This window comes from Corvus hawaiiensis, chromosome 30, assembly GCF_020740725.1.
Source record: "Corvus hawaiiensis isolate bCorHaw1 chromosome 30, bCorHaw1.pri.cur, whole genome shotgun sequence".
In the NCBI taxonomy this organism is placed as follows: Eukaryota; Metazoa; Chordata; class Aves; order Passeriformes; family Corvidae; genus Corvus; species Corvus hawaiiensis.
In genome coordinates this window covers 1,598,634-1,613,152 of record NC_063242.1, presented here as the reverse complement: position 1 = coordinate 1,613,152, position 14,519 = coordinate 1,598,634, and the positions used below count along the sequence as shown (strand labels likewise).

The 14,519-nt window shown below is 52.9% G+C and overlaps 1 protein-coding gene across 8 annotated transcripts; it reads left to right on the top strand.

The window, feature by feature from the left end:
- Nucleotides 1-990: 990 nt before the first annotated feature.
- IRX4 (iroquois homeobox 4) lies at nt 991-11,514 on the top strand. Of its 8 annotated transcripts, none has more exons than XM_048289588.1 (7): nt 991-1,727; nt 2,215-2,322; nt 6,802-6,960; nt 7,869-8,120; nt 8,669-8,775; nt 9,703-10,028; nt 10,219-11,514. In XM_048289588.1, exons 3-7 carry the CDS (start codon nt 6,916-6,918, stop codon nt 10,989-10,991), a joined length of 1,503 nt encoding a protein of 500 aa, XP_048145545.1. In that variant the 5' UTR covers nt 991-1,727; nt 2,215-2,322; nt 6,802-6,915; the 3' UTR covers nt 10,992-11,514. The 8 variants fall into 8 exon arrangements, with proteins under 8 accessions (XP_048145545.1, XP_048145542.1, XP_048145548.1 ...); XM_048289585.1 differs by having other exon boundaries at nt 2,126-2,322; XM_048289591.1 differs by having other exon boundaries at nt 991-2,322; nt 6,895-6,960.
- The last annotated feature ends 3,005 nt before the right edge of the window (nt 11,515-14,519 follow it).

The following is a 14,519-nucleotide window of genomic DNA, read 5'->3' as shown; positions in this document are numbered from 1 at the left end:
CCCGGTCCCCTCAAAGGACATTAGCGCCGAAGGGTAGGTGTCACCTCCAGGCTCTGGATGGTGTCACCCCGCTCTGTAAAACACGGGCTCGGCCGGCAGGCAGGCGGCTGGACGGGGTCCCCGGGGGACGGCGGCGGCTGCCCCCGCACGGGCAGGACGCTGCCCCGGGCCAGTCGGCCGGGCTCCAAGGGAGCCCGGGGCGGGAGCCCGGGGGTAGCGCCAGAGGGACAGGCTCCCCGGTGGAAGGGAGGAAAAGTCCAGACCCGCAGTGCCGGGACGAGGACAGCACACACGCCTCCTGTGCTCCCAGGGGGCATCGCAGAGCCCTCGTCCCGCCGGCGGGGAGGCAGCCCTGGGCGGGCAACCAGGGCATCCACGTCTCTGGGGGTTTGTTACTCCGCTTTAAAATGCAAAGGGTCGTGGCATGACTGGCTTTCTGTTTACAAGTGCAGATGGGGAGAAGGCTCACGTTTTCTTTCTCCCTGAGGTTTCCCCGCCTTGAAAGCTCCAAGGGCAATCCGAGGAGGGAGAAAGGGGAAAGAGAAGAGGATTTCCTAGTTTCAGCATTCATCAGATTTACCCTGTCATTGCACTACAAGGTGCAGCGTGTGTCGAACACTACGAGCACGGGGCCATGCAAATGACACAGGCATGAAAGAACCCTGGCAAGAATAAATCTGTCGATGTACAGATGTTCCCTATTAACGTTACTGTTCAGCCTTGGTGGTTACTGTGGGAAGACACCGGATTAAAAATTCCCATTGCCACCCCACCTCTCCTGAACCTTTCTCCCCACACCTCTTTGTCTTCGCTTAATTAGGTAGGATATTATACTCTCTTTTTCTCTTCCTCTGTCTTATTGAGACGTCTGCCCAGGCTCACGCCTTTAAACAGGAATGATATTGATCCCTCCTCCCCCTTCTGTCAATCCCGATTTGTCCCTTTTCCTGCTGAACAAACAATTAAGAAAAGAAAGTACCGAGCGCGCGGTAGAACTTGTCATGCACAGGCTCCCGCGGGGATCCCGGGCGCTGCGTGGCCCCGGACACCGGGCCGGAGCCTGAAGCGGCCCTGGGCGCCCGGGACTGAGGGAGGGTGGCGGGAGGCTGCACAGCGGGAAAGGCTTTTCGGACTGGGAGCTGGCTGCCGGCTCGCCCAGCCTCGGGCCCGCGTAACTTCTCCGCAGGAGAGAGCGGCAGCGGCGGCGGCGGTGGCAGCCTGCGGCGGAGACCGGGCGGGACGGACGGCCGGACGGAGGGCCGGGCGCAGGAGGACGGAGGACAAGCGGGAGCAAGGGCTGCTGCCCCGACCTGCTTTCGGCTACCGTCGGAGCCTGCTCCCCCTCCCCGCTCGGTAGCCCCCCAACCTCCGCCCCGGAGGAAGCCCCCGGTGCCCGGGCATCCCCTGTGGGGCTGCGCCCAGGGCAGGCAGCGACGGCGTAGCCGGCCCGGGGGCGCTGCAGGGAGCGGGTCCTCAGTGCCGGGCTCTGCCGCGCCGCCCCCCCTTGCCCCCTCCCCGCGGCCGGGGGGCGCTGGCCCAGGCAGTCCCCGGCAGCTCCGCGGAGCCCGGCTCCGCCGCGCTGCCCCCGGGCTATGAATAAAGCCGAGGCGGCCGGGGGGACAGGTACAGGTGCCCGTCTCCTGCGCGCAGGGCTACGCCGACGTCCCAGCCCGCCTCCTCCAGCGGGAGGGAAACAAAGACGGCGAGAGAGACAGGGAGAGTTGCCTGTAAGTTTAGCGCCTTTCAGTCTTGACTCGCGGAGATAAATGATAGTTTGGAGGTGCGCGCAGTTAATCACCGCCACGGCTGCCGTACAGCGTGTGCAACCCGCAGATCATTAGGTTAAATGGAGGACATTCGTGTCCTTCCAGAATCAATGCAATTATTGTTGGCAACAAGGACAACAATTGGAGTGGCAGCACTAATTTTACTAACCTGCTATTAATTATGGTGTCCCCCACGCCCCAGATGGCTTTTATAACCCGTGGAAGCAAGCGGTGCTGGCTGCTTCTGTTTTAAAACGGGAAAAGTTGGAAGTGGAGTGCCTGGTCGTGTTGGAAAGTGTTAATCAGTAGGAAAGAGTGTGATCAGTGGAACTATTCACTTGAGCGTCACTCTGGTACAGGGGGTTAGTGAAGTGGCTGTGGCGCCTGGGGACCGAAGGCTCCGTGCCGCGCCGCGCAGGTACCGCGCACTGAGACATGCCTGCGTTAGCTCCCCGCAGCTCCCTGCCACGCCAGCCAGCGCAGACCAGAGGAGAGAAACCCTGCCATGGCACAGCCATCGCTACCAGGTTTTAGCCGAAGCCGGGCGTGATCGCAGGTAAAAAATTTCTTCTTTTGGTGGTGATGCTTGTGTGTATGTGTGTGCGTGTGTGTCTCTATGGAAGCGGGGGGTGGAGGGGAGCGGTGGGGCTTACCCCCCCCGCCCCCCCTTCTCCTTCGGAGCCTGCTTTAGCAGCAAGGCAGCTGAAAACGAACTGCTGGAGGGAAGAGAAACTATCCGTGATGAATCATTTGGCTTTGTGCAATCTTTACCTAGGACAGAGGGTAAATGTATTTTAACAGATGTGTGTTATTTCTTGGGAAGGGGGTGTGGATATGATATTCAGCGAGCACTAAGGTAAGGTACTGAGTCAAACTTTTTGGATTTTAAGGCGAACTTTAAAAGACACAGAACCTGACCTTGCAAGAAGGAAAGTTTTACATTCGCAGAGAAGTAAGTTGAAGATATCGGCTGCCAGAGAGCTCAAAAGTGGTGGCATCTGAATGCCTTCGGGTCTGCAGCACTGGGGGTTCAGGAGCTGAGCAAGGAAATTTTATACAATCTTTGCTTTGCTAGTGAAAGCATAGTTGCAATGCTCTGCACTGAGCAGGTAAATGTGGGCATGTTGTAGGGTCCATCTATAGCCATAGAGAGCTGCCCAGGTCATAGCATTTGCTTCTCTTGCTGAAAAGTTTTGTGTGTGTGCATGTGTGCATGTAAGAGAGAGAGAGAGAGAGAGAGAGGGAAAGTGTTGGCTCTAGTTCTTAAGTGTGAAAAGTTAATAAATACAAAGAAGAGAATGAGCATGTGAGGCCTTTTTGCTTTAATCTAGATTGTTTGCCAAAGAGGATTGAAGATTTACAAAATGAAAGCATTCAAATGGATAGCTTTGAACAACTGATTTTACATGTAGCTGTAAACTGAGTAAATTAATTAGCAGCGCCTTCTTACGCAACTGTTCTGTTGGTCATCATGGCTCTGCCAATTCCAAGCCATGGCATGGGTTTGTGCAGGTCGGCAGCATCGGCTCGTTCGATTCAAAGTGCAGGAGGTGCAGTTACACCTCAAATTGGCTCAGGAAAAAAAAATATTTACTGTCAATAGCAAGTTTATGGGAGCTAACCTACTTGAAAATGTTGTAAGCTGCCCCGGGTTCCATGTCAGATTCCAAATGGGCAAGATGTAGAGCTTCACAGTGTTTGTCAGGCAGTGTCAATGTTGCTTTAAGTCTGTAACATGAAAACAAAGCAAGCTTGACTGAAAGAGCTTGCTAAAGTCTGTTTAGCCCATAAGCAAATTCCGTTGCTGAAATATTTCCAGGAGTGGCAGTAACCCCTCCAAAAGAGAAGGCGATGAAAACGCAGATAGTAAGTGTAGCTGCATTAACTGCCTCTAGATCATGTCCCTGAAGACGTCCATCAAAGCCTGAGTCCTGAAGAGGTTCTGTTTTACCTGCTGTGGCCTGTTCCAGGATCACAGGGTTTCATTCTCATTCCATGTTTTTACAATAAAACTTGTATGAGCATTGGCTCCAGATTCTCAGAGGAAAAGCTCATAACGCTGGGAGAGAGATCTGGTTGGGCTTTGGATGGGAAATACCTGCTCGCCTGAGTGTGCAGGCTGGTTCTGACCAGAAGGGAACTCTCCAGCATGTCCTATTGATCGTGATGGGTTTCCTTGCTCAAACTTTGGAGAAAGCAGTGTGTGTGTTTCTTTCTCGAAAGCTGTTAACTGCTTTGTACAGGAAAGGGGCTTTGACGAGGATCAATTTTTATTACACAGCAAAGACTTGCATTTTCCAAATGCCTAAGGATATCGCCCACAGCATTAAGCGCCTTTGCTTGGATTTGAACAGTGTTACGTTGTTTATGTGCAAGAACCACAAAGGTTATTTTAAATCATTGTGGGGCTTAATGCATGTTTGTGCTCTGGCACCAAAATTCAAGATGAAATATAATTGTGTTGAGTTTGTTATCAACAAAGGGCCATTATTTGTAGACTGTAAGTGAAACAAGACATCAACAGTGGGGGAGGACGTAATGTCAGCTTTCAGCGTTTAAGTGTTTAAGGTTATTAAGGTTTTTTGTTGCTTTTTCTTTTTGTTTGTTTGTTTTGGTGGGGTTTTTTTAATGACTGCTTTCTAGGGAATACAGATTGGAACTGACACAAAGTTGACCAGGGATAAAGTAATAGAGCAGGCAGGCTGCAAAGAAAAATGACAAATAATTATCATGATTAATACAGGAAAGTTCAGTGTGAAAATGGGCACCAGAGTATTTGCATGGCGCAGTGAAAGACAACTGTGATATATAAATAGACAAGGACTATAAATATTGAATTTCTCCTTGTATTTTAAAGTTTAATAGACTCATCTAAATATCAAAACCTGTAGTGTACTCTGGGCCACTGCGGAGTTGACATCTGCAGTGGGGGGAAAAAAACACACCAAAAAAAAAAAAAAAAAAAAAAAAAAAAAAAAAAAAAAAAGGACACCAGGACATTTCCCAAACTGTAGCCTGGAAAACTGGGAGGACTTCAGACTTCTTCAGGCAGTCCTCCAGCTCTCCCAGCTAATTATAGTGCTTTACACCAAGCCGCTCTTGAGATAAGTGCAACTATTTTCTTCCCTAGCACCGGTGAGTTTTATTCCGGAGCTTAAACAAACATCCCCCAGCGCAATGGGCACAGGAGGCAGAGGGAGCAGCGCAGAAGACTGCGTGCAGACCATTGTGTAAATACTGGGTGTCTTTTCCTCCCAAACAATGCAATAGTCCGTCAGCACGCCACACAGAAGGAAGCTGCTGGTAAAGAGTCACTAAAAGTATCATTATACCTTGGCAGCACCGGGGTATAATGCAGGAGGAGGAATAGAGAAGCGCTTCTATAAAAGAAACCCAATGGCAAAGTTATTAATATTCTCAGAAATAAAAAGAAATTAGCATTTCAGGTGAGGAAAGAAAAGGCACTTTCTTCCCATCCAAAAATCAATACAGAATTCCAAACCGATTATTTATGTCATTTGATTCCCTTTCTTTATATGTTTCTCCCGGCTACAGATACTGAGCTGTCAGGATAATTTGCATGTACCGTATCTGATATCTTTTATTTGCAAACACTCTAAAGCGCCATAAAACGCCTCTCGTTGTAGTCTAACTCAATCTGAGAACTAGTATTTTCATCTGTAAATTAAAGCAATTACGCAGCAGATATTATATTATGTGTACTGTGGTCTCCAGATAGTCATCAATCACCCTCAATCGAGCTGTCAGTGTGGGCAGATTCGTTTCTGGGAGGCAGTCTTCCAGCTGGGGAGAAGAAGAGAATATCATCATTAATTAGAGTGTGACCCTGGGGCTATTCACATGTCTGAACCCAGGAATCTCTCTGAGCAAGTCTGCACACCATGGAGCAGCGTTCGACTGCACCAGCAGCCCAGCTTCAGCCTCGGAGCTGACTCCTCCGCTTCCTCCATCCTCCCGGGGGCTGCCTGCTTGCCCTGCCTCGGTGGTACCGGCCGTCGGGGGAGAGGCGCTGGGGCTGCCAGCATCTTCCCCCGAAGACCCGGTACCTGCTCCCTCCGAGCGTGAAGCAGAGGGGGGTTGCTGCCTGCTTGTGGGGGGGCGGGTCCCAGACCCCCAGAGGGTAGGGAGGCTGATAGCAGCGGTGGGATGGGTTGGGTAGAAGAGGATGTTGGAAGTTTGAGATGGGATCAAAGTCGTTTAAACCTGAAAAGTCACATCTTTTCCATCATTCCCCGGAAAACGCTTGTAGGGTTTTCTACCTGTAACCACACGCCTGAAATAAAAGCCGAAAAGAAAAGCAGAAGTGCTTATCATGTGCTTTATTGTCAGCGTTAGCGCTAATTTTAACTGTTGATTAAATCTTAAATGAAGACTCAGTCGTGTGTCCCTTCATATGTCTTGTTTGTAATTGAGACTAATTATTACTGTGGGGTGGGAAGAAGCAGCTGCTCATTAATTAATTTCTAATTAAAAGTGCTTACTAGCCTTTCAGTGACTAAGGAGGGTGGGGAAAATAGCTGATACAACATTGATCCTTCAGATTAAAAACATTCATTTCCTTCCCTTGCCCGCAGAAATATATACGTGTTGCAAGCAGGCGTTGCCGCTACCGGAGAGCTTCCCAAACTTTCGCCCCTGTTAGGCAGGCTGAAGGCCGTGCTGGAGAGTCTATTTTCCATTCCAGGGGAAAGGTTCCCGAAAATGAGTGTTAAACTTACAGGCAGGTTAATTTGAGTAGGTTTTGCGTGACGTCAGGGGCTCGGCTCTTTTAAAACAACGTGCTTGTGAGCTGATGCATTTGTATCACTTTTCTTCTTTCCACCTTTTATTTTTCCCCGGGTGCAAAGTATTTATTTTTGCCGTCACCTTTGCCAGCCTTGGAGCCTACATGTAACAATTATTTCTGTGTCGTAGTTGTAGGGGGAAGGTGCTAAAATCGCCGTACATAATTAAAAGAAAAGTTTAAGTTTTCATGTAAATAAATTAAATGTGGTTTTCTGCTTCGTCCTATAAGCATCTAGGGACCTGTGGTTACCAATCAATTGGTACAACAGAGCACAGCCAGGCTGCAATAGCGTGCAGATCAGACGTCTCGCCTTGTTTCTAGATAACTGGGAGCCTCTGTACCATGTCCTATCCTCAGTTTGGCTACCCTTACTCCTCTGCACCCCAGGTAAGACTTTTTGCCTACCAACATTAATTGATTGAATTTCAGTCCTTATCGATGCCTTCCATCCGGGATGAGGGCGGCAGCGATCCTCTCCCGCATGCGTTAGCGGCAAAGCCGATGCTCGCTCCGCAGCTTTCCAAGATGCCCAAGTTCTGTGGCGGGCACCAATTTTAAAACGGGAAGAAACACGCGGGATTTAGGGTGTTTGGGGGTGATTAAGACGCGTGGGAGAGGATTACAGAGATGAGAGGGGTGAGAAGGGGGGCTAGAGATCCCCCAACCCCCACCTGCACCCCTCCCCTTTTTTTTCTCTTTCACGATTAAATTCACAGTTTACCAATTAAACACGGACGTACGGAGGTCCGGCCCGTAGAAACAGAATGGGATATTCTAAACCAGCAGGTCAATAACAGATGTGTGCGTGGCTGCTACAAACCTGCAGTCAAAATAAATATGCATGAATGACTTCGAAAAAAACGTTTAAAAACGCAGATGGGAATCATTGTGCTGCAAGAAGAGAAAACGGTGTAAACACCAATCTTGTGAAAACACCCCAGGAAAAGTTAGCTTTTAAATGCAAAGGGCCTGAGGAATGTATTATAGAGGATTAAACACCCACAGGCACGGGGCGTTCGGTTGTTGTTGTTGTTGACTCGTCTTAAAAACTGATAAAATACTTGCACCTCTGCTCTTCTCTAGAGCGTTTCTATAACGATTGAAGTAAAATACGGAAGGGGAGGGAGAAGGGCGGGCGACACCCCAAAGCTACGACCTGATTTGAAAAAAAAAAACCAAACCAAACCCAAACAAAAACCCACCAAACCCATACAATCTAAAAACAACCGAACCCCAATTTGGTTATACTTTGGAAAGTTCCCCCCCGTGCTCAGCGCCGCTCTCTTTCCCTCCAGTTCCTGATGAGCACCAACTCCCTGACAACCTGCTGCGAGTCCAGCAGCCGGACTCTGGCTGAGACGGGGGCGGCCGCCTCCGCCCAGACCCCCGTGTACTGCCCGGTGTACGAGAGCCGCCTGCTCGCTACCGCCCGACACGAGCTCAACTCCGCCGCCGCCCTGGGGGTCTACGGCGGGCCCTACGCCGGGCCCCAGGGCTATGGAAACTACGTGACCTACGGTACCGAGGCTCCCGCCTTCTACTCCTTGGTAAGCCGCCCCGGGGGATGCTCGCTCCCTCCCTCCCTCCCGCCCGCCGGCCCCGCGCTCCCCCCGTACCCCCGGGGGCGGAGGCCTCTCGGCGGGACCCCCTCCCCGGGCGGGGGCAGCCCCGGGCGCTTCTCCTCCGCCCCTCAGTGCAGCACGGCGCTCCCCGCGTCCAGCCCCGCGGTCAGCAGCTGTTCCAGCCCGGCGCTTGCTCCTCACGGTAACGCAATTAAAAGTGGCGCCTGACGAGCTGGTGGCCGAGTGCGGAGGGCCCGGCCTGCCGGGCAGTTTAGGGCGACCCAGACCCAGCCCAGTCTTGCAAAAAAAATGATGCGCTCTTCCCATACAGTATTTTTTTTTTTTTTCCCCTGCACCGTAACAGCGCCAGTTAATGTCCCTATTGATGTCGCTGGCCGCCGCGGCCGAGGGGCCCTCGGAAGGTCCGTCGCGCCGCTCCGGGCCGCGGGGCGGGGGAGCCGGGCGGCGGTGCCGGCGAGGGCCGGGCTCTCCCGGCGGCGGGGGCTGAGGGCGGCGGGCGGTGTCTCTTGCAGAACAGTTTGGATGCCAAGGACGGGAGCGGCTCTGCGCATGCGGGCATTGCCCCGGCGGCTGCCTACTACCCCTACGATCACACCCTCAGCCAGTACCAGTACGACAGGTAAGCGCCATCCCCAGCCCGGCCCCGCTCGCTGCCCTCCACCCCCGCCACCTCCTCCCCGCCATCGCCTCCCCGCCCCGCCCCGCCAACCCCGCCAACCTGCCTCCTCGCCGCTCAGCATCTCCCGACCCCAGCCATGTCGCCTCCCCTTCCCCACACCGACACGGGGTCCTCCGCCCCCCGGGCGGGCGGTAGCGCGGGGGGCGATCCCTCTTAACAGGGGCGGTAATTATCTTTTCCTGCGCGGAGTCAGGCTTGGGCATCCCGTGTATATTTATTAGTTTCAAACCAGCGCAAACCCCCTTACACACCGTTCCCAGCTCAGAGGCCCATTGGGCGCCGGTGACCTTTCCTGGAGGATGTGCATTAAATATTCAGTCGCAGCCCAGTGTCATCTGCGTTAGGTTCCTACAATTTCAGGAACAAAAGGGTAGAGGAGATTACTAATAAAAGGAGTAAGAGGAAATATATTTCTATTAACACTTACACCCTGGGGTCACCCAGACGAATTCTGTTTGGGGACGACTAATGAAACGAGAGGGAAGTGGTATATTTGTGACTTTGCAATCTGCTAGGATTTCCCTGCTGCCCGAAATGTTGACATTGACTTTACCATAAATAAAAACAGGCGGTTCCTTCCCTCTTTCTGCCACCACCGCCAAGGCAGAGCGGGAATTTGCATTGCCCGCTGCTGCTGCTAGCTGAACCTTTCCTTCTTGCTTTCCTTCTTTGGCCTGAATTCTCAAGGCTGGTCTCCCTCATAAAGCTGAGCTGTCCTCATCCATCTCCCTCCTCTCCGGTCCAGCCGCCCTCCGGGGGATGCCGCAGGCAAGCGGCTGGGGACGGGGCTCTGGGACCCCGCGTCGGGCAGGTCCGCGGGGGGCGAGAGCGCGGTGTCACATCCCGGGGGCTCCCCTGTGCCTGCAGGTACGGGACGATGGACGGCGGGACGCGGAGAAAAAACGCCACCCGAGAGACGACCAGCACGCTGAAGGCCTGGCTGCAGGAACATCGCAAGAACCCCTACCCCACCAAGGGCGAGAAGATCATGCTGGCCATCATCACCAAGATGACCCTCACCCAGGTCTCCACCTGGTTCGCCAACGCCCGCCGGCGGCTCAAGAAGGAGAACAAGATGACCTGGCCCCCGCGGAACAAGTGCTCTGACGAGAAGCGGCCCTATGAGGAAGAGGAGGAGGAGGAGGAGGAGGAGGGTTCGCAGGAAGAGGCGATGAAGAGCGGGAAAGCCGAGGGTACCCTGCTAAAACCAGGCACTTAGCGGTTCGGCCGCGGGGGCTCGGCCGGCAGCTCGCCCCCGGGGCGGGCCTCGCTGGTGGGGGCGGCCGCGGGCCTCGCTGGTGGGGGCGGCCGCGGGGCAGCGCGGCGCCGACAGTGACCGTGTGTCTTGTTTTTGCTGTCCCTTCCCCCGCCCCCGCCCCGCAGAACCCACGGGCAAGGAAGAGAAGGAGCTGGAGCTCAGCGACCTGGAGGACTTGGACGCCGCCGAGTCGGAGAGCTCGGAGTGCGAGCTGAGGCGGCCCTTCCCGCACACGCTCCCGCATCCGCACCCGCTCCCGCTCCCGGGCGGCAGCCACCCGCCGCGGGCCGCCGAGCCCCCCGCCAAGATGCCGCCGCCGGCCGCCGCTGGGGAGGAGGAGGAGGAGGAGGCGGCGGCGGCGGCGGCAGAGCGGGCGCGGAGCTGCCTGAAGACGGCGGCGGAGGAGTGCGGCCCCGACCCGCTGGGCGCTCGGCAGCGCGGCTGCGAGTCCAAGATGTGCTTCCAGCAGGGGCAGCAGCTGCTGGAGGCGAAGCCCAGGATTTGGTCCCTGGCGCACACAGCCACCTCCCTCAACCAGGCCGAGTACCCCTCCTGCATGCTGAAACGGCCGGGGGGCTCGGTCGCCGCCGCCGCTCCCGCCCCGGTCAGCGTCATCGACAGGCACCAGGATTCGCCGGTCACCAACCTCAGGAACTGGGTGGACGGGGTGTTTCACGACCCCCTGTTCAGGCACAGTACTTTAAACCAAGCCCTGAGCAACACAACAGTTTCCTGGGCTACCACCAAAGGAGCCATTCTGGAAACGGGCGCCTTGGGACGCGCGGTGGGGAACGGCGCCAACGTGCTCAAGGGGCAGCTCTCAAACCTGGCCCACCATGACTCAAACAAAGAGTTTCTGGCGTTTCCCAAATCAGGAAGCAAAATGTTTTGTTCCTAACAGGCCCGCCGAGGGGCAAAAGACTTTCTAACGCTTAAAGAGTCAGCTACACTGAAAAGAGACTTGCAAGAGTTTAAATTTAAATATAAAACTTTTTCTTCCTTTTTTTTTTTTTTAAACAAACAACATAAACCAGGATTTAAAGTTCAGTTTGCTCAGTTCAACGGAAAGACTTTGCTCATTGCTGTTCTGAACATTTTCTCCTGGCTGCGACTTTAAGGGATCAATGTCGTGAAAGTTATTTAATTCCATGTCCAAAAAGCACGTACTATAGTGTAGACCTACTTAAAAAGTTTACATCCGAAAGTTTACAAACGGGAAATTTTAATTCAGATTTAATTTAAGGCATGCCGACATTAGTTATAAAGACTTTTCGAGAGTTTTTCCTCCTGATTTCCTTGTTAGCATATAATTCACAAACAGCACTTCTACTAAGTTTACACCTACTGCACAAATTTATCTTGACAAAAAAAAAATGTTAAAAGGTATGCTCACTCCAATAAATTGTCTGTTTCAGAGGTAACACAAGTGGTGGCGTTTTGCATTGGGCAACAAACAACTTCTGTGTTTCAAATTCCCCCTCGGAGCCGGTCCAGGTAATTCCAAGGACTGTCAACAGGCTGTCGGGAGAGGGGAAGAGAGGCTCAGCGCAGCGCTGCCGCGGGACTGAGGATGCACCCACGGGAGGCACGCTGCGCACAGGAGGGATGCTGGGCTGCGCTCCGCGCCGGCCGGGCCTTCGCAGGGCAGAGCCGGGCTTCGGCCACCGCCCGGGCCGGCAGCGGGGCGCCGGCTGCCCGCCGAGGCCCGGCGGGGCCGGGAGCATCCCCCCTTCCCCCTCCCCTCCTTCCCGAGCTGCGGGCGGGCGGGCGTCGGCCCCCAAGGGCCGGACTCTGCCGCGGCGTCGCCTCCGCCGTGCGCGGAGCAATTGATTCACACGGAAAATTTGATCTTTTAAAGAACCGTTTTAGCTTTCCAGCTCCTCTGCCAGTGCGGAGAATCGCTGATCCGCCATGAATATTTCAGCACTTCAGTACAGATGCTTTACCGTTTTGACATTAAATAGAGTGCAGCCAACAAAAAGAGAGAGGGAGGAAGAGCGCTCTCGACGTGTGATTCAGGAGCACTCTCAGCCAATTTACCACTTAGATAACAGGCGCTTAAAAGATTTCATTTCCTTCCCCGGAACGGGAACAAACTTTACTGATCCCCGGACCGGGAGACAGGGAGAACTGCTGGAAAAGAAACTGCGAGGCAATAACAGATCCCGGCTTACCCGGACCGGCCTAAAACCCCTGAGCTTCGGCGCCCGGCGCTGCGGGGGAAGACCGAGAGCACACGAAGGACCAAGCTGACGTCGGGACAAGGAGAAGAGCCTTCCTTGCTTCCCAGCATTCTCGCCCATCCCACCCCAGCTGCTCCCCGCCAGTCCACCTCCCTCCACAATAAATAAATAAATAAGAATACAATAAAGGGGGAAAATATTTAAAGGCAACTGTAAACGCAACCGAGACAACACTCAGCCAAAATATAACATACTCCAACCTGCGAAGTTTCTAGTGAGACCTGTTAGTGCAAGGACTGAATAAAGGAATCCAGGTGCGGAGATCAGATCAAGCCCTTCCCCTCTCTGTGAGCAGCCGTAATTGGATTGTATCCAGTCATATTCCCTGTCATTGTATTGACTTTCGCTCTCTTGGATGATATTATCGAGATCACTGAACCCCTCTGCTGATCTGGCTGTCAAAAGGCTCAGACAGGAGCCCCCGGCCTGGAAAACGTGCATCAGCCGAGATAATTTGAAGTGAAATTTTCATTTTGACAGTAAACCCCTCAATTTCTAAAGGCTCTGCACCCGGAGAGCTCGGTGGCAGGGGGAGGCTTTACAGAAAGCCCACGTCTTAAACTGAAAAGGGCAAAAGAACTTGAATTAGTTGTAATAGATAAAAGGGCAAAAATAAAGAGTCAAGGGTACTTGACAGTAATAGCGAAAGTGGAGTCTCGAGGGAGCCGCGATCTGAGCTAAAGGCTGGGCCGGCACGAATTTTAATGCAGCCGGGGCGGCCGGCGAGCTTTGCCTCTGAAACCCTTTAGACAAAGCAAATTATTTTCAGCCAAACTAAAGAGATGGGGATGAAGGAGGCGAGGGAGAGGGAAGGGGAGAAAGGCGAGTGTTCGGGCAGCCCTTGAACCGTTGGTAGAGTCAAGCGGGATGGGGCATAAACCCCTCTGACTGCTGCGAGGGTGATGTTAAAGCAGGGAGGTTTGTGTGTGCCAGCCTTGCTGGATGTGCAGGGACTGGAGGGGACATGGGGGCTCCCGATGGGCTTCGGTTTCCATGCGACAGAGGCTCTGTGGAGTGGAAGAGGACTCCATTCTTTCTCCTAACACAGCGACAGCCGTGTGTGTGTGTGGACTCTGTGTGTCTGCGTGCAAGGAGAGGTCTCGTCCACCGTGCAGCCAAAAATCTCTCAGCCTGAAAAGCTCCCTGACTTTGCGGAGCGCCGGCCCCCGCCGGCCGCCCTGGGCTGGCTCTCGGCGGGTGACCCTGCAAACCGATATAAGTAATTTCACAAGTCATTGCTGGCCGGCTTTGGCTAGGTCCAGGATTCAATTTGGACATCCCGTTGTTTGGGAGGCAACATCCTCCCCTCTCTCCCCCTCCTCCCCTCCTCCGGACTTAAAATGAAGGTGATACAACTGTGGGCAAAACACACACACACTGAAATACCAGAAGCCAAAAGAAAAGCGGATCAACACTATATCCCTTCATTTTCGCGTTATTGTTGTTATAAAACAAGTTTGAATAAGTTTATGACTGCTGTATAACAAGAGCAGGGCTCTCCAGACCAGGGGACCAGCCGTATCTCGGGTCTGGTAAATCTGTCTGTGTCTGTGTGTGCTCACACCAAAACACTGCCCATCCTGAGAGGAGACTGTATCAATTAAGGGGGAGGGAAAACAGTTTCTTGCTTTAATACACAAACCGCATGACTTGTCATAAGATCAGCCATGAAATGCAGAGGTCTTTCAAAAGGGTTCTTGTTGTTTGGTTGTTTTGCTTTTTTTTTTTTTTAATATGAACAAAAGAGTGTGAGAAATTAATTTTGCCTAATGATTCAATAGCACAAGTCAAAGATCTGGTTCCGCTGCTTTAGAGGAAGCTGCAGGGCTGAAAGGGAAAGCCGTGCAGCTTGTATATCTGTACAAAGCAGAAATATAAAGGCAGACTGAGAAAGAAAGAGGAGGGGAAAAAAATCATAGAGAAACCTCTTGAAACTGAGAGACTCTAAATCATTCAGCCATGGCAAATTCAAACACACAAAGGAGGGGATGCTAAATTAACAGTGCTTTTTACATAGAGCCCAAATAAAACTGTAATCAGCGACGCGTTACTTTTCATTAAGCGAGTTTGACAGGAGCATATTCAGCCTCGACAAGGGAACAGGAGCGAAGAAATATACGGCTCTCCCAGCCCGAGTCATAAGATAATTCCTTAAGCTCCATTAACAACTCTTAGCCGCAGGA